The sequence below is a fragment of the Camelina sativa genome, chromosome 10 (genome assembly GCF_030686135.1).
Source record: "Camelina sativa cultivar CO46 ecotype springtype chromosome 10, ASM3068613v1".
NCBI classification, from domain to species: Eukaryota; Viridiplantae; Streptophyta; class Magnoliopsida; order Brassicales; family Brassicaceae; genus Camelina; species Camelina sativa.
In genome coordinates this window covers 9,839,298-9,857,876 of record NC_141889.1, presented here as the reverse complement: position 1 = coordinate 9,857,876, position 18,579 = coordinate 9,839,298, and the positions used below count along the sequence as shown (strand labels likewise).

Below are 18,579 nucleotides of genomic sequence, written 5' to 3'. Positions count from 1 at the left end.
AAATCTTGTTTTATTTTATAACATAATTACGATGTTTTTCTACCATTTGCATATTACAAGATGGTCTTTGAAAAAACGCTAAAGTATGTGACAACTGTAAAACAAAGAAGACTCGAAGACCAATTTTTATTTCCCCGAAACATATTCATGTGACATATTGCTGCTCAAATGGTTAAATAGTACTTGTAATGCCTCAACCCAAAAATACATTAAACACCGTTTTTTCTAATCGGCGGGAGGGAGGAGCAAAAAGCATATGATTGGAGAACGAGTCTGTATTTGACACGTGGCGGAAGATAGAGTGATGAAACACGTGATTGACGGTGGGATTCTTCTTGCAAACAGCTGTTGTGTTGAGTTGAGCTAAAAGTGACTTTATAAATTCTATATTTGTGTCCGTGTTTAGTTTCACACCCACTCTCACAACCGGCGCGGTGTGTTACACTTCCACCTGATAGGTAGGACTGTGGGAGGAGTTAGGCGTTAAGAAAGAACGAGGGAGAGACTAGAGAGCGAACGAAGCTGTAGTATAGCCATTTAGCCAACAAACAATCATGTAGATTTCCATAGTTTCGTCGTAAAAAAAATGTAAATGAGAGTATTTATAACACGAAATCCGAAAGTTTTTGGTATTCAGCTGAAAAATTCGATTACATTTTGATGTGTTCAAATATTCAATTCAGTATTTTCCTTTTCAAAAGTTATATCATCTGTCCGAGTAAACTTTTTTAGTGTTACCTCACCAACATAAGCCAAATTAGTTTGAAGCTACGGTGTGATCCAAACATTAGAGAGCTAGTGTTAACAAAAGAGAGGCGAAATAGTTCTAAAATGAGATTATCGGAACCAATATTAGAATTCATTACTAAAACATGATAGATTCTAACATAATTAATAATTTTTTTAAAATCAAATATAGAATCTTTTATACTTTATAACTAAAAAATTTCAAACTTTTATAAATTTGTAAGTAAAACTAAAGCTAGGGGAAGAAATAAAATAGTTCAATGCTATTCATATACTTAATTATTAGCAAAAAAAAAAAAAAAAAACTGTATGATATTTCTTGACCACGGAATTATTATACTTGTTAAACTCTTGGTGAAAAGGATGGTCACACAGAACCTGTTTTGTAACTTTCGCTAGTTAGTGATCTTCAATTTTTTTTTTATAACTTTTAATATAGCATTTATTGTCCGGTTATAATTTTATATATAACCAATAGATGAAGAGAAGAATTTAAATACGTCACAATGAAGTTTACACATTGACACTGTTATGTAAAAGTTTGTCCAACCATTTTAATTGGTCTTCATCTTCTAGTTGGTCACTAAGGCTGCTTTGAAGATAAGACTCCAAATCCACGAAACCAGTGGGCTCCAAAATTGTATCCGTTTATCATCCTCCGTCGTATAATAATCACATCAACTTAGCAAGTTGTAATGAAAACATCATTGTGAATTAACAGGTTTGTGGAAACATATCTGTTTCTCGTATTAAGATTGGAGTCGCTGATTGTATGTTTGTGTTCATGCACAGTTACTGTGTTTTGCTAACCAAATGATATTGATAGTTGAGTGATCATTGCACTTTCAATTAGTTAAATATTTCGAAACAAGATTAGTTTTCTCCATTTGGTGTACTTTTAATTATTATTGTGGATTACAACATATAGCAGGTGCATGACTCGAAGAGTAAATAATTTTTCTTTGTCTCAGATTCATTGACCGTAAATATAATGTTTTGCAGTACAAGTAATGATCACTTAACCAGTTATATAGATGTATGTTGTATCAAATATAAATATATGAGTTAGCTTAATCATAAATATTCAATAGTCCATCACCAATATTTTTATTTGATCTCTCATGTTTCTTTTTGTTATCTACAAGTCCACACATGCATGCTCATATATTCATATATATATATATATATATATATATTATTGGATTTAAAAATTTATTTTTATACCGGTAATGATAATAAGTAGTAACACAAAGTATTGAACTACAAATTTCTGTTTTTTTAGTACTTTTATCTTTTCTCCATTAAGAAGTTTGAGAAACTATGTTGCCGTGAAGAAGATCATGTTCTGTAGATCATCATTAACAATGAGATTTGATTGAGCCTAATGGGGATATTATGACAATTAAATATGCTATCAATTATCATAGTTTACTAGTATATTTGGTTCCACCTACGTATATATGTAATATTATGTGTGTGTGTGTTTTTTTTTTGTTAAAAGTAATATTATATGGTTTTTGATATAGTTATTAGTCAATAATATTAATGATGTTTCTAATGACTATTGTGATAAATCCACTGTTTATTAACTTTTAAAACTTTAATGTATACTGTAGTAGCTTTATAAGTTGGTCATGTGTTAAAACTTGCAACAACTTGCAGTTGGTTTAAATTTTAAAATATCACAAGGTACAAAATTTACCAACAATTTATATTTATTATTCAATTTACTTTCTGTTCAACTATTCAATTAAACCTTATATTAGCATATAATAGTCAAAGCTAAGTTGGGAGAAATATGAATAGCATAAGAAAAATATGTTCAAAAATAAATATTAATATTAGTACTAACAAGAACATGTTCGCATTTAAGAAAACATTAGCTGGCCAACTATGTACCAATATTTAATCGTTACATATTGTTTATTTAATAATTTTTAACAAAACAATTAGACAAGTTTCGTGAATTGATTGGTTTTATATACGAAAAACCAAAAAAAAAATATAGGAGATTGGTCCATGCTCAACAGCGATTGGTCGTTATATATCTACCTCTCATGATGATTATCCAATTACAGGTTTAATCCAGTCAGAAAATAATATGGTCCATCACCTCTTGTCTACATGACTCTACAATTTGTCTAAACATTGTAGATTTATACTAATAAGCAATTAAACATTATACATATGCTAACTGAACTTAGTGCTACTTTTACTCTTCTACGATAGTTTGACTGGGAAGAGCAAAAATAAATTTAATTATGTATTGCGATAGATAGACCAAATTAGTGAAGACAAATGGTGTAGCTGACACTTTTATAAGTTGTGGAAGTTTTAATATAAATCACAAGGGTTGATTTATAGAAAGAAACTAATCATCGGAGGACGAGAGAAAAAAAATTCTCTAAAGTTTAAAGATGTTTGCAACTTGTAACACTGAATATACAAAAACATTCCATGTGGGTTGTTCCAAGAAACACCGTCAACTAACATTATTATGTAAAGCCAGTTAAGCTAATCACATGATTATTACATCATTAAGAAATGAAAATATTATATGGAATGCATACTTTATGATCCAACGATTACACGAGTATGATTATTCTCTCTACTTGGCAATTTCTTCAATTTGATCGGTTTAATACTCTAACTCATAGTGGAAGATTTTGGTGTTACCAAATTAAGATTCTAGACAACTAAAACAGTTATAATGGTGGCTAGATTTTAATACGAGTGTATACAAAAATTAAAATCTAAAACTATTTTTTTTTGTCGGCGACATTTTAAATGTACTTGTTAGTTGTTTCACGTTTATTAACTTACTGTCTGTTGGTTCTAGCACACACTATATAATTGTTTGATTTGTAACAAATGGTACAGGATCGTAAAGTGATTCTTATGGTCTATATATTTTTGTCTGTAACACCCAATTGTACCAAATATAGAGTACAATTATAATCATAGATCCTGTTTGACTTAAGGACAAGTTATAATTTTTACTAATCATATACCATGATTATGGAATGATATTGGTCATCGGTGTTGAAATATTGTATTGCGTTATGATATCAAACATTATTATTAGACTAATATATGTAAAGGCATAGAGCATTATCCAACATATTAGATATGACAACAAAACAGCTCTGGTGGACATGAAATTCATGTGACTTTGATTTGAATCAACACCTTAATTAGAAGATGTTTTGTCCGATATATTATTTTATATTTTGTTAGCGTTATATCGAGGAATTTTGAATATGGGCTGATAAGCCAAGTTTGAAATTTGGGTCGAAATAAAAGACCAGTTGGGCTTTAGGATTTTACTCTTTGTCCCAACAACTTTTTAGTTCTTTACCCCTTCGAGATACCTAAAGGAAAGTAGGAAACAACATGAATGAATAGCTTAAAACTAAACCCACCATTTTTACAACAATTTTTCCTCTTTTTTTTTTTTTGCTCAACATCAACTCTTTTCATTCACACCAAAAGATTACACAGCATTATTCATCGGCTTATATAAGATATTTTAACCATTTTTTGTCAATTAAATACTATTTTTAATATATTCTAGAGAGTCTAGAGTTAGAAAATACATGAAGTTTTTACTGTGAATTTGTGAAATCACACATATTTACGCCTTCTAGTAGTTAATTTGGTCTAAACAAGAAAATTTAGTTCTCGTCCTCGCCATCATCAACAACAACATGAGTAAGACTAATCATCATTACATGACCGTCAATACAAGTTCTTAGCTAATGATCTCTAGTGGTCATGATTGACGATCATTGCGGTCATCATTGTCAGTTTTTTGGTCAACCAATATCAGTTATTCAACATGCATGACAGGATCACAGGCAGCATCATGATTCATGCCTCGTATATCTATATAGTTCTGGAAGTAACGAATACGAATGTGTAATTCGTATTGAATGAGACAGGTAAGAGTCAACATAAGTTACCATATATAACGGTGCAGAAACATTTATGGTGTAGAGGACCATATATAATGACGATGTATTTAAATATCGTGTGGTCCTTCTCATGAAATTTAATAATTACATTACAACGTTATATGCATGTGATTCTGCATGCATGGACAGATCCATCCATTCTTTTAGAGATTACTAACCTTAGAAGTGAAAACTGACAGTTACCATTTACCTCCCCTCAAACATTTTGTACTTGTACATGGAGTCAGTCAATCACATTTTTTCAAGAATTCACCGCGAACCAAACCTGCCATTCTATAGACAGCTGGTTTCTAACATATCATATGACGAGCAATAATAATCTGTATGTTCCATTGATTTTTTAAAAAATTATTTTATCATTTATGGGTTTCCATATATACATACCACATTACCCATACGAAGATCCAATAAAGCTCCGTAGATTTATGAGGCATATTGTCTAGAATGAATAATCCATATTTTTAAAAGGACTATCAATTTGAGGAGATAAAGATTGACGCTGATAAGATTGACGAATGACGAGATGACCCAACATTGCAAGCATACATACATAATAATACATATGGTTAATAGTTTCCTACCAAATTCTACATATATATATTGGACAACATGATGAGTTCCACATTGAAAATTGCTGGTATACGAGTATTTTATTGACATATAATATGTGGCCTAAAGCACATGCTTTTGGCTGTCTTATGGATGGGCCGGACTGGCTATGACTATGATCCTATTTTCCTAAAGATATCTTTGCCACACTTGATGAGTTCCATATTGAAATTGCTGGTTCAAGGAGAAGTATTTGCATACGACTGTTGTGAATGTCAATATCTAGTATAATCATCCCGATAATCAAACCTTGAGTTTAAGCTAAAAATTAATATCTTAGGAGAAAATATTGTAAACTTGATAAAAAAAATTATGTTAATTTCCACATCATAATTCTAGTCTTACTTTTATATTTAAAATCCAAAATTTGATAACAAATTTTTTGAAAAATCACTTTCTCTTAAGAAATATTATGTGTCATACATGTTCCAAAATATTTAATTTTAATTATTGTCTACCGCATACGTAAATTAAAGTGTGGGATTTTAAGTGCATTTCTGATGATAATAAGTACATAGAAACATAATTCACTTCACGGAATTCATATAACTAAAACATTAGTTACATACATGGACGTCTACTTACACATATATGTGGACGTACAACACATACATTACAACACAACAAAGCTAATGAAACATTTTATTAATTATAATACAATTTATAAGTATTACGTAGATTTTTTTTTTTTTAATAGTATTACGCAGATTTGAGCTTTATATTAATTAATAACCGGAATTGAAAAATATGGATCTACCACAACCATATCGCTGCTACTCTCAACATAAGTATCACAACAAAACTCATTGTAAAACGCTCTTGCCTTCCTTAATATATAGCTTATGGAACATTTCATGTACCACAACAAGCTTAATCGAGCTACATCACGTCTCAAATCTCCATATTCCGTCACGGTAATCGACTTACCATCATTGCAGTTGGAGTTCGAGACCTTCCCGTGTTCTTGTTGACTCGTCTCCTCTTCTTTTACGGACTGACCATCTTCAATATATAGTAGTAGATTAGTATGAGGGTGCAAATTTATGTTATTATGATAGATTTCTGCTAGCGTTTTGCGAGGAAAAACGTTGTTCAACATGTTTTCGCATATGGCTTTGGATGGTTTTGGTTTTTTTCGATTGCATCGACGAGATTTTGGGGTTGAAATTATGGTTTTAGGGCGGTGGGTTTGAGTGAGGATGGTGAATTTAGTGGCCATGAGATCACTACTATATATGAGAGGGATTGCTAGATATGGTATGAAGTGATTGGTTTGTGAATTGCTCTTGATCACTCCTTTCTTAACATATTTATATGCATACATCTATACATACACGTTATATGTGTATATGTTTTAAAAGGTTGGCCTAAGTGTCAGTTTTGCTAATACTTACCTAAAAATATATATATATTCTTTTATGGGTACATCTTAAAGCGATTATTATGTCTAACCGTCCAATATTTATAATAAAGTTACAATTTTTTCTTTCGCAATCTTTCGTTGTATATTGCCTAACAATTAAAAGGCAAAAGCACTTAACATTGATACCAAAAACTAAAAGGTGAGAGCAGCTCAAAATAATACTCAAATTTTTTGATCGTTTTTTTTTTTCTTTCTGATCGTGATATTTATCATATTTGTGATTTCTTTTTAAAAACGTGGAAACGGTCTTCTGTATACGGCATAATTTGTGTGGAATTTTCATAATCACCAGTTTGAAAATATAAAAATCGTATCATCATTATATTGGTTTGATGCAGTTTCACTTTTTGGTCTATTTGTTAAACATTGTTATATTATAAATTTCCAAAAAGTTTACTGGCTCCATTTTACATATATTGATTGGTATTTTCTGGTTTTGACTTTGGACACCATAAAAAAAAAAAAAATACTATAACATAAACTAAGACTTCTTTTGAATTTTAATTTTTCTTAAAAGATGCAATTTGCATGTCCGTACCGTACGGAATATGTTCCTACATAAATGATTCTCTAGAACATACGATGATCATGTATGTGGTCGATGTTGCTCGATCTCAATTGGTAAAAATAAAAAGAAGAAGAGGGGCCATGAGAGCTGGATGAAAATGAAATGTACTTCCACTAAACAAGTGACTTTACCTCTTCCACTTCACACATTTTTTTTTAATAGATAAGGAATTTACAATAATTTTCATGAGCCACACATTATTAAGAAAATATAAAAATTTGAGAAATAAAAAACAAGGAAGCAACCCATAATCTAAGGAACTGAAATATGGACTTTAGCTGTGGGATCAAATGGTGGTTTGATGTATATTTGTAAGAAAAATGGTCCATACCCACGTGCATGCGAACTGTTTTGGTATCAATATGTTTCCTTTGTTGTTCTTTTCACTAAAAGGCGGTGATCTTATGTTATGCATGCATCTTCATGTTTCAACGATCCCAGCTTTTCGGGTAATCCACTCTCAGTTTACCATTTCGCATTCGTAAAACTCGATATTAATTAATCCCATAAACCATGAGGTTCGATGATCTGCAAGTATCCTAAGTATCGGACTCAAAAATTAACTCTTAACACATTTAGTCCTTTTGGAGATTTACTGATCATAATATTCGAATATTCAGATTTCATATTGGCTTTTAAATTCTTCTCAAAACAATCTCTGTTTAGGAAAGCACAAAGCATGAACAGTGGAAACAATTTAATTCTTGATTTCTTTCTTCTATTTTTATGTACCATCTAAAACAATATTTTCTTCCCCCCTCTGTAAAAACTAACAAAAGTAAAGAATTGCATACAAGAAAAATAAACAGTGCTAACCCCACCGACAGTCTCTACTATACGGTGAATGTTGTTGTTAAATTAGTTTGATACCGTTATTAAATGTTACCTTTCATATTAATCCATTACACTCTCCGTGGGCAAAAATTCTGCACGGCTGAGGAAATTTTCCACAGCAACGTGTCGTCAGGCAAGAATTAGTTCTAAACTACTCCGATGAGAACTGGCTTAAGATTTCTGAAGCACCAAAGAGAGAGAGAACAATACTTTCAGCCAAACAGATATAGTAAAAGAAGATGAACTATAAAGTTGAATTTGAAGGAGTTTTTTTACATTTATGTGACCTGTAACTAGAGGAGCCTCTCCTACTGATCCGCTCTCATAGTTCCATGGGTAAAAACGATTGTCCATGATGTGTGTATCTTTCACTGAATCTGCTAAAAAGGGTGTAATATATGGGTAAGTGTTTTGGATTCCGCAAACAGTTTTAAGAGATTTTTTCCTTTAAACAAACAAACAATATCAAGAGATTCTTTAGTATAAACAAACCGATCAAAGAATCCTAGTAGTCTCAGCATAAAATTGTAAGCGGCAAAATACATACGGCACAAAGCTATGTATATATTAATGTACCTGTATAATCTTTTCAGGACTGCTGTCCTGTCTGAAGTGCATGCTCTGAACCAGAATCTATCAAATGGCTTTGATTCTGTGGCGGTCTATCATAAACCTGACGAGCAGCAGCAATGTGGATTTGTACATCATAAAAACCGATAGAGCCTATGATGCTAAAAGAAACAACTTTCCTCCCTAAGACTGAAGCAGGGCGAAGCTGCTAAGTGAATGTGGCTGGAGAATCAAATAGATCACACTAACCTACTTGTAAGATGCAATGGACCAATATGCATTTACCAAGTAAATCCATCCTAATGTGCTCCTCTAAGAAGAAGATGCGGAGCCCAGGCGTTAATAAGACCATCAAAACTGAGATGCCACTGGATCTCAATTTGTCAACTGCAAAGAATAGAATGCACAGCTATACAAATCAGAACAATTTACATTAATAAACTGAAGCAACCAGAGCAACTAATATAGGAAAATTGAGGACTAGAATAGAAACCTTTTCTTCTACTAATTCATCAGCTACTGTATAAGTTTGTTCCATCCTTCAATGATTGCTGCATAATTTTCTTCATCAGAGCCTTTAAAAGCTTGCAAAACACCACCCTGCTTAAGATACCCATATATAAATTCTTTGTATGTGATACTATCTGGAACAATTCCTTTTTCCCTCATCTCATTTAGAAGCCTAGAAGCTTCTGTTACATTCCCATCTCTAGCATGCCCACCAATCATCACAGTATAGGTAATCTTGTTTGGGTGTATGTTCTTCGAATGCATCTCACGCAAAACACATTCGACTTTGACCATCTGACCCAATTTACCATATCCATCAATAAGTGCTGTATAATGAAAGACATTCGGTTCCAAACCCTCCACCCTCATCTCCTCGAGTAGGAGTTTTGCCTCCTCAACACGGCTAATGATCGACATCCCCTTTATTAGTGAAGTATATGTAGCAGAATTAGGGGAAATTCCTTTGTGTCTCATATCTTCACGAAGTTCCGATGCAATTGATAGCCTTCCGCTTCTACAGTATGCTCCGATTAGATGATTGTAAACAACAGTATTTGGCTGCACGTTATTGCTCATCATCTCATCAAACAGTTTCTGACCCTCTTCTGTTTTTTCAGCTTTACAACATCCATCTATCATCACTGAATATGTATAAACATCTGGAAGCATGCCATTCCGTTTACAATCACCCCAAAACTGTAAGGCCTCCTCAACTTTATTCATATTGAATAGCCCGCGAATCAATATGCTATAAGTATAATTGTCAGGCGTAAGTCCTCTCTTAACCATTTCATCCATGAGCTTAAATGCTTCCTCCAATTTACTTTTTCCGCAACATCCAGAAATCAAAGTGTTATAGGACACTCTATCCATAGCAAATCCACGCCCTAATATCTCCTTTTGACTCCTAAAAGCTTCTTCCAGCTTCCCTGCTTCACAGAGGCCATGAAGCAATGCATTTGAAGTCTTTGTGTCTACTACAGAACCTTTATTTAGAAATTTAAACCAAAGTGCTACTGCCTCTGAGTGTTTTCCATGCTTACAGAGACCAGAAATCAATGTAGTAAGTAATCCACCACCAGGACTCATGTTACGCAGTAGCATCTCTCCAACAAAACGAAGTGCCGAGTCATACATATGATGACTGCACAACAAGCAAATCACAGATGTAAAGGATCCCTGATTTCCATTTAAACCTATCGACAGCATTTCCTTCAAAAGACGCTCAGCAATATCTACTTGACCGCTCTTGCAGTATCCCTTTATGAGAGTATTATACGTCGACGATGTAAGAGACAACCCTTTTGAAACCATGAGATCCTTTATCTCAATAGCTTTGTTCAAACTTCCAGCCTCGATTAAACTATCAATCAAATTATTATATACAATAACATTAGGAGGAAAGCCTTTCTCTGTCATTTCCTTCAAGACACAATAAGCATCACCAATCCTCTTTGCCTTGGTCAAACCCTTAACAAGAATACTGTAAGTGATAAGAGTTGGTTCCACACCTCTCTCTACCATCTTTTCTTTAAACATAAATGCCTCATCATACCTTCCGCTCATCCCCAACCCATCAATGACAGTATTGTAAGTAACAACGTTAGGTGCAACACCAGCTTCTTCCATCTTTGTAAACATCTCAATGGCCTCCTCCACTTTCCCTCCCTTGCAAAACGCATTAATCGCAGTAGTGAACAAGTAAACATCCGGGAAAACCCCTTTGCAAACAACTTCAAAAGTTTCACAACACTTCTGAAACTCATTAGCTCTCACCAGAGAAGTCAACAAAATGTTGCAAGTCGTCTTAGAAGGAAACATACCCTTGTTTGCAAGAAAAGGAAATACATCAAGAGCTAGATAACAACCATCACGCTTGAACTGAGTGCAATAAACTTCAATCAACAAATCTGACATCTTCCTTCTGGTTTCCTCATCAAAACACATACCCAAACTCGTCATTGCATCCGCAATCGCAACTCGACTATCTCTCAAACCACCGTTAACACAAGGCAAAACAGGTACATTCCCATTGATCAAACGAATCAAAGTTACCCTAGCAGGGGACAACAGACTCGAATCAAGCAATAAACCTATCAGTAAACAATAAGAACGGAGACTGAAGGAGAAACTAAACGAATCAGAAGCTAATCGGAAAAAATCCAAAGCCGTCTTTGGATTAAGTTTGGATCGGAACTCAGGAAACAACCTATCGAATTCGAGAGGCGATAGAACAGTTATGAGTTGTTTACACTGCTCGTAATCTAGAGATCTCTTAGACAAGACTGAAGACAACCGTTGGTGCAAATGCTGCCGATCAGAGGAAGGATCTTCCGATTTATCCGGCGGATGAACGTACTGTTGAAGGTATCGAGTTGTGTGGAAGCTTCTCTTGGGTGATTTAAGGCGGCGAGTGAAGAAGTAGCTAGCGCGAGAGAGTCTCCTCCTCAAATCCATGGGTGAGAGAGAGAGGAGACGTGAAGAAGTCATTCGAGAAGAGATTTTAGGGAAATAGAGAAGAGCTGCCATTGATCAATGTCGAAGAAGAAGAACTGAAGATGGTGTTGAGCCACGCCATCGGAGAGAGAGAGAGAGAGAGACTTGTGAACAAGACGGAGAAATTTCTCGTGAGGAGGCGATTTGGGCAAAAACCCAGGAGGGTTCAGTCAGTCTTGGGGGACACGAACGGGATCTACATAAATGGGCCTGCTATTGGCCCATTAATTATATCTCATGGGCTAACAGCTACAAGAGCCCAACTTGAGTTTTAGTTTTTTTTTATATTCCATAATACACAACTTTTAATTATTGTGCTCTTTTCATTAATGCAATCACACTCATAAAAATTAGTTGTATTAGTTTCACTGTAGAGATTATTTGATGCGTCATGATGTTTTAATCATGATAATCTATAGCATCATGTCATGTCGTTACTGTCTGGAATAAACTTTTAGCTTATTCACGTGCACCAATTATAGTACACCGTAGTATATCGCACGTATTTATGATTATAGCTAGTTTCTACGGCCTAGGAATGAAAGAAAAAAAACCCAGCTATATCTATGGTTAATGAAGGATTTTAATCTCTCTAACCCCTTTTCCTTCCCATCCAATTTGAAAAACCATCATTCTTCCATACTCCTTCCTTTTCCAATATTATTAAAATCCAACTCTATCCTTTTTATATTATATTATAAATTTAAATCTAAAAAAAATAACCAATAGAATAAAACATTCTTTCTTCTCTCTCATTAACGAGAAAAAAAAATATGAGATTTGTAAAAAAAATTAGGGATTGCAGATATGGGACAACTAGGACTATTGGATACAACTATGTAGAAAATTAGAGATACAAAAATTTGGTACAATTGAGACAAATGAGTACAACTATGTTGATGGACTGCTACGGAAAAATATAAAATGATAGACCGTTTTTTTTTCTCTTTTCTTTGCAGTTGACAATGAAAATACTTCAGTGATACGCTTTCTTTATGATGGATACTATTCAAGTATTAGAGACAATATACGATAGATTTTAAGAGAAGATAAATAATTGTATTTTCTTGCTTAATTTGCAGAATTTTATTAAATTAGAAAACTTAGAACCAATATATAAAAACTTAGTCTTTTAAGATTACATTGTATATAACAACCACAAAATTTTAACATATAGATTTACTTCACATGTAAAAAACAAATCTAAATCATAGAAATCCAAATTCTTACATAGACAACCTTAGTCTTTTAAAGTTACTTTGTATATAACAACCACAAATTATGAAAATCAAGAAATAATGGTGGTTTCAAACATTTAAATACAAGATAACATAGTAAATGTATTTTGATTACTTAATATCATAAATACAACTAATTTTTTTTGATTTAAAGTAAAGAACAACTAATTTTTGTGGTTTATAGAACAAAAAACAACTATGTTCATTTTTGTACAACTGTGTACAACTGAACAACTATATGAATTTTTGCTGGGGCAAAATATTATTTTACACATGTCAGTTTTTTGACGGCGCCAGATGTCCTGTCCCAATGTGGACTTTTGACGGGGAGGAAAGTTAAACACAAAATACATAGTTGTACTTAGATTTACTCAGTTGTACCAAAATAATTGTCAAATGAGACATATTTTAACTATTTTTTCAAAGACATAGTTGTACTTAGATTTACTCGGTTGTACCAAAATAATTTATTTGTTAAATAACCCGAGAACATAGTTTTCTTTAAAAATTCCAGTTGTACCTAAAATTACCAGTTGCATAAACACAAAATACAAATATCCAAATGCACATCCAAGTTTTCAAATACACAAACAAAGATCCGTTCTTTTTTTCTCAGTCATGATAAGAGTAGTGATGAACTTTGACGGACAGAGCATCCTCTTCTCTCTTAGAGCTTGCTGTTTTCCTTTACCATCAACGGAGCAGATTCGCCTACTTTTCCATGACATCATAGTCAAAGAAGAAGAAGATGAGAAGAAGTTGAGAAGAAGAAAAAGATGAGAAGAAAAAGAAGAAGAAGATGAGAAGATTCATTTGATTCAGATTCACCGGAGTTGAAGAAGAAGAAGATGAGAAGATAAAAAGAGAATAAAGAAATTAGGTGATTAATTAAGATCCAAAGTGGATATGGATAATCCAAAAATAATATGGGTCTAGATCCAAAATAAGGTTAAGTCTGTAAATATGTCAAAAATCTTAAATTTATTAGCCTTTTACTAGATATCTAAATAAAAATAAATATTCAAATATATGTGTTTTATTAGGGGGGCTAAATATAATGGAAATGGAGATGAAGGGGCCCGAGAGATTAAAGTCCGTTAATGAATCACTAAATATAGGTTGTGAATGGTTGCAGCAGTCAAGGCGGACAAATCTATCAGCGGATTAAAACGTTTTTTATTTATCATTCACAAGTTTTAATTTGCAGTGGTGCGGTCCAATAGATATAGAAAGAAATGTTGCGGACCAACTACAAACTATTTTTGTGTACAAATAAAGTTGATTCATTGTCCGCCCTATTTTTAAGGTAGATTAAACTGCTGATGGATTTAGCCACCCTAACCGCAGTCACCATTCAGATCAATAATAGTACAAGACAAATAAAGATAGGAATACATGCTTTAATTTTTATGTCTTGCTTTGTTCGGTTTCGGTTCTCAATCCCTAAATAGAAACAGTTTTTGTGTCTTAATTGATTTTGTATTTGTACATTGAGCTGTTTAATGCATCAAATGTATTAATACAATAATATGTCATAACATATTTATGGAGTAATCAAAATGTTCACCAATTTGGTTGGAAAACAAAACAAGTATGTATATGCACTTTCTACAAACAAATAAAAAAGTATGCATCGCTGCCAAAAAAAGAAAGAAAGTGTAGGTGTTAAGTATTGACTAATTATCATATTGTGTGATTAAACTGTTACTAAATTATACTAGTAGCCATTCTTTAATCATCTTCAAAAGACAAATGATGTCTTTTCAATTATTAAAAAAAAAAAAAATCTAAACTTATTAAAACCAAACATATCTTAGGGTATTCAAGAAAATACAAAAGAGTCGCCACGTAAATAGACGAATTGATTTCTTTTTCTTTTTCTTTTTCTTTGACAACAAAATAATTTGTTTTATATATCAAAATTGTAAACACACCAAAAGAGAAAAAAGCTCAGTCACAAAAACAAGAAACTCGAATTCTCTCCCTACCATACAAAAACACAAAATCTCTACGTTTCTCTCTTTACCCCACCAGCCGGCGAAAAAAGTTTAAAGAGAATGGGAGGACAGTCACGGAAATGGATGATTCTGGTGGCGACGATATGGATTCAAGCTTTCACCGGGACGAACTTCGATTTCTCAGCTTACTCTTCAGATTTGAAATCGGTTCTTGGGATAACACAGGTGCAGCTAAACTACTTAGCCGTAGCTTCGGATCTAGGGAAAGTTTTCGGATGGTCATCGGGTCTTGCGCTTATGTATTTTCCGCTTTGGACGGTGCTTTTCGCGGCGGCTTTTATGGGTTTCGTCGGTTACGGAGTTCAGTGGCTCGTCATCACTCATTTCATTTCTTTACCTTATATTATGGTAAACGTCCACTCGTCCACTACTATCTGATTTTATTATTTAATAAAAAAAGAGTTTGGAGAAAAACAATAAAATCCAAAGGTTGGAATAATCTACAAGTTATATCTTCATTGTTAAAAGAGTTTATTTTTTGAGTATAGTAACGTTTTAACTTTTAAGGGTCGATATATATATATATCTGTATTTAACTTCAGAAGTAGTTTTTAAGGGTTAATTAATAAAGAATTGATATATTTTGAACGGGAATGAGATGCAATTTTATTTCTGTTTGTTGATGAACAGGTTATATATATATATATATATTGAAATTGTCACAAAATGGGACGAAAATAAGATATTGAATCTCAGATTGAGTGATGTTTGATTGGTAGATTAGATTGGTAGTTGAATCTATTCTTTTCTTTGTTTTTGACGATTTGTCTTATGCATTATTTTAGAACTTTAAATAATTAGTTGGTTAGCAAGTAGCAATATTATTTTGGACTGTTTAGGGTTTGTTGGCTCGTGTTTGATGGTTGTTTTAATTCATTTTATACATATATATTTAAATTATGACGTCAAAAACAGGGAATATAATATTCAATTTTTAAATTTTATGGACCCAGTTTCATTTATTTCTTCAAATCATATAATACCTAGTTAATATAATTAATTGACAACCGGATCTTTTTTCTTTTTCTTTTTTTCTGAAACGTCTTTTTCTGATGAGCAAGGGAATTAGAGGATTTTTGTGACTGAAACAAAACAATGAAAATAAATATTCAAATATTCAATGTGAATTTTATTTTTCTTAGTTAAATCTTATTTCTTTGAATTTTCTTTTTTAATACTATTTTCTTGGATGTTAAGATAAGCTTTTGGAGTGAAGATTTTGTATGCATCCTTTAATAATTTACCGTTTCTGCAAGAATTTTAATTTAAGTTTATTGAAGTTTGGCTAGTGATCTGTGCAGGTGTTTCTCTGTTGCTTACTTGCTGGTTTAAGTATCTGTTGGTTCAACACAGTCTGCTTTGTGCTCTGCATTAGTAACTTCCCTGCAAACAGATCACTTGCTCTGTCCCTCACAGTCAGCTTCAATGGCGTAAGCGCCGCGTTATATACTCTAGCGTATAACGCAATCAATCCGGCTTCTCCAGAGCTGTACCTTCTCTTAAACGCTCTTATACCTTTCATTGTATCTTTCACCGCAATCATCCCGATCCTTCGCCAACCGCCTTTTGAGCCTCTTCCACCAGATGGAGTTCGCCGTGACTCTCTCATGTTTCTAGTGCTCAACATACTCGCTGCTTTAAACGGTGTTTATCTCCTTCTCTTTGGATCGAAATCCTCTGATTTGACCTCTGCTCGTCTCCTCTTTGGTGGTGCAATCGTTCTTTTGATCTTCCCTTTATGTATTCCCGGTTTAGTCATCGCTCGGAATTGGTATCACCGTACAATCCACACTAGTTTCCGTCTTGAAGGTTCCGGTTTCATTCTTGTTCATCCTGATGAGCTTGAGTTGCATAAAGGGATGCTTGCACATGAAGCAAATCGTGAAAGCTACCAACTGTTGAACGAAGATGTGGTGCAAAACCCGGTTAAGACAGTAGCTGTTGAGGAAGATGATATTGATGAGTCTTGTTGCGGGAAGCTTATTACAAGAGATCAGCTTGAAGTTTTGGGAATCGAACACTCTTTATCGTTGCTCTTACGCAGATCAGATTTCTGGTTATACTATGTCACGTACTTCTGCGGTGGAACCATTGGACTTGTGTACAGCAACAACCTTGGACAGATTGCTCAGTCTTTAGGACAAAGCTCAAACACAACAACTCTTGTCACACTTTATTCCTCTTTCTCATTCTTTGGAAGATTGCTTTCTGCAACACCGGATTATATCCGAGCGTAAGTATTGTATCTATCTGTGATTAATTAGTCTTATAATCTCTACTGGTTGATTGCAGAGTTGTGAATGTATTTATTTGTGCAGGAAGGTTTATTTTGCGAGAACCGGATGGTTAGCAATCGCGTTACTACCAACACCAATCGCGCTCTTCTTGCTTGCATCATCAGGACACTCATCAGCATTACAAGCAGGAACAGCGCTGATGGGCTTAAGTTCAGGTTTTATATTCGCAGCAGCGGTTTCCATCACATCAGAGCTTTTTGGACCAAACAGTGTTGGAGTTAACCACAATATCCTCATCACAAACATACCGATAGGATCATTGATCTATGGATTCTTGGCTGCACTGGTTTATGACTCGCATGGTTTCACAGGGATCAAATCAGTGACCTCGGAGTCCGTGGTGTGTATGGGACGAGACTGTTATTACTTGACCTTTGTGTGGTGGGGTTGCTTGTCTCTGCTTGGGCTAGGTTCGAGTCTTGTGTTGTTTATTAGAACTAGACGAGCTTATCAACGGTTTGAACAAGCTCGCATAAGTTCAAACATCGACTCTTAGATATTTGCCACAATTCCAACTGTTTGTGTTTGTAGGATTTAAATTATAACAATTTTCGTAATTAGTTGAATTAAATCACTAGATTATGGCCTCTTAAACATATGAGTTGATGAAAAGGCAAAGATTACAATTTAATATTGACAATTATCAAATTTATGAAATAGAGATTAAACTCAGGAAAATATAAGACAGGATTTAGCAGAGAAAAGTAACATCATATGATTTTAGCAGAGACAAACGAGACCGTCACAACTACTATGTGAAACTAAGTACACTGTATTTCTCCTTATCCCAATGAGTAGGGATCTTGAGCGTTGATGCATGATGAACCCAACTCCAGTTGTTCTTAAAGATTATATTATTTTTCTTGAATTGGAAAATAAGATATACTATAGCTAGATAATTGTAAAATTTTCCATACGTAAGGGGCGGGGTCGCATATGTAACTGATTACTTTTCTTAGTTTGCTATGACTCACTTTTCCAATAATGGGGAAAAAATTTCAACTGATGGTAAAATAAAAGTACTTTGAGTAAATTACTAATTATGGGTAGATACAAAATTTCTGATCGTTAATACAAAGAAAAAGCCTCTCATAAGCCAAAGCCATCTTACTCGCCGTAAACATCTCCGCCGCATACTCTTTACACTTTCTCCCTCTCTCGGCCAATCTATCAGCTCCTTCCGCCACCGCAATCTCCATAACCGCCGTCAAAGCTTCCACATTCGGCGCAAACATAAACCCAAACTCATCATTCACCACTATACTCCTCTTTATGCTTGCGTACCTCGATGCCAT

At 33.7% G+C, this 18,579-nt stretch overlaps 3 protein-coding genes across 10 annotated transcripts; 1 reads left to right on the top strand and 2 right to left on the bottom strand.

The window, feature by feature from the left end:
- Positions 1-5,847: 5,847 nt before the first annotated feature.
- On the bottom strand, positions 5,848-6,612 carry LOC104718378 (uncharacterized). Its single transcript, XM_010436117.3, has one exon. It carries the CDS (start codon positions 6,547-6,549, stop codon positions 6,052-6,054), a length of 498 nt encoding a protein of 165 aa, XP_010434419.1. The 5' UTR covers positions 6,550-6,612; the 3' UTR covers positions 5,848-6,051.
- A 1,391-nt stretch (positions 6,613-8,003) lies between these two features.
- LOC104718376 (uncharacterized) lies at positions 8,004-11,907 on the bottom strand. Of its 8 annotated transcripts, none has more exons than XM_087470297.1 (5): positions 9,219-11,901; positions 8,975-9,112; positions 8,732-8,828; positions 8,432-8,535; positions 8,004-8,335 (listed from the first exon to the last, which is right to left on the bottom strand). In XM_087470297.1, exon 1 carries the CDS (start codon positions 11,762-11,764, stop codon positions 9,242-9,244), a length of 2,523 nt encoding a protein of 840 aa, XP_087326423.1. In that variant the 5' UTR covers positions 11,765-11,901; the 3' UTR covers positions 8,004-8,335; positions 8,432-8,535; positions 8,732-8,828; positions 8,975-9,112; positions 9,219-9,241. The 8 variants fall into 8 exon arrangements, with proteins under 8 accessions (XP_087326423.1, XP_087326426.1, XP_010434416.2 ...); XM_087470300.1 differs by having other exon boundaries at positions 8,443-8,535; XM_010436114.3 differs by having other exon boundaries at positions 8,432-8,532.
- A 2,819-nt stretch (positions 11,908-14,726) lies between these two features.
- LOC104718375 (protein NUCLEAR FUSION DEFECTIVE 4) lies at positions 14,727-17,878 on the top strand. The gene is made up of 3 exons (XM_010436111.2): positions 14,727-15,335; positions 16,289-17,220; positions 17,306-17,878. Exons 1-3 carry the CDS (start codon positions 15,027-15,029, stop codon positions 17,778-17,780), a joined length of 1,716 nt encoding a protein of 571 aa, XP_010434413.1. The 5' UTR covers positions 14,727-15,026; the 3' UTR covers positions 17,781-17,878.
- The last annotated feature ends 701 nt before the right edge of the window (positions 17,879-18,579 follow it).

Bases quoted from the DNA above. Each gene is read 5' to 3' on its own strand.
- LOC104718376 (XM_010436112.3), bottom strand. From the start codon at position 11,764: ATGGCAGCTCTTCTCTATTTCCCTAAAATCTCTTCTCGAATGACTTCT.
- LOC104718375 (XM_010436111.2), top strand. From the start codon at position 15,027: ATGGGAGGACAGTCACGGAAATGGATGATTCTGGTGGCGACGATATGG. The intron at 15,336-16,288 runs GTAAACGTCCAC...TGATCTGTGCAG, and splicing joins TTTCTTTACCTTATATTATG to GTGTTTCTCTGTTGCTTACT. The intron at 17,221-17,305 runs GTAAGTATTGTA...TTATTTGTGCAG, and splicing joins ACACCGGATTATATCCGAGC to GAAGGTTTATTTTGCGAGAA.
- LOC104718378 (XM_010436117.3), bottom strand. From the start codon at position 6,549: ATGGCCACTAAATTCACCATCCTCACTCAAACCCACCGCCCTAAAACC.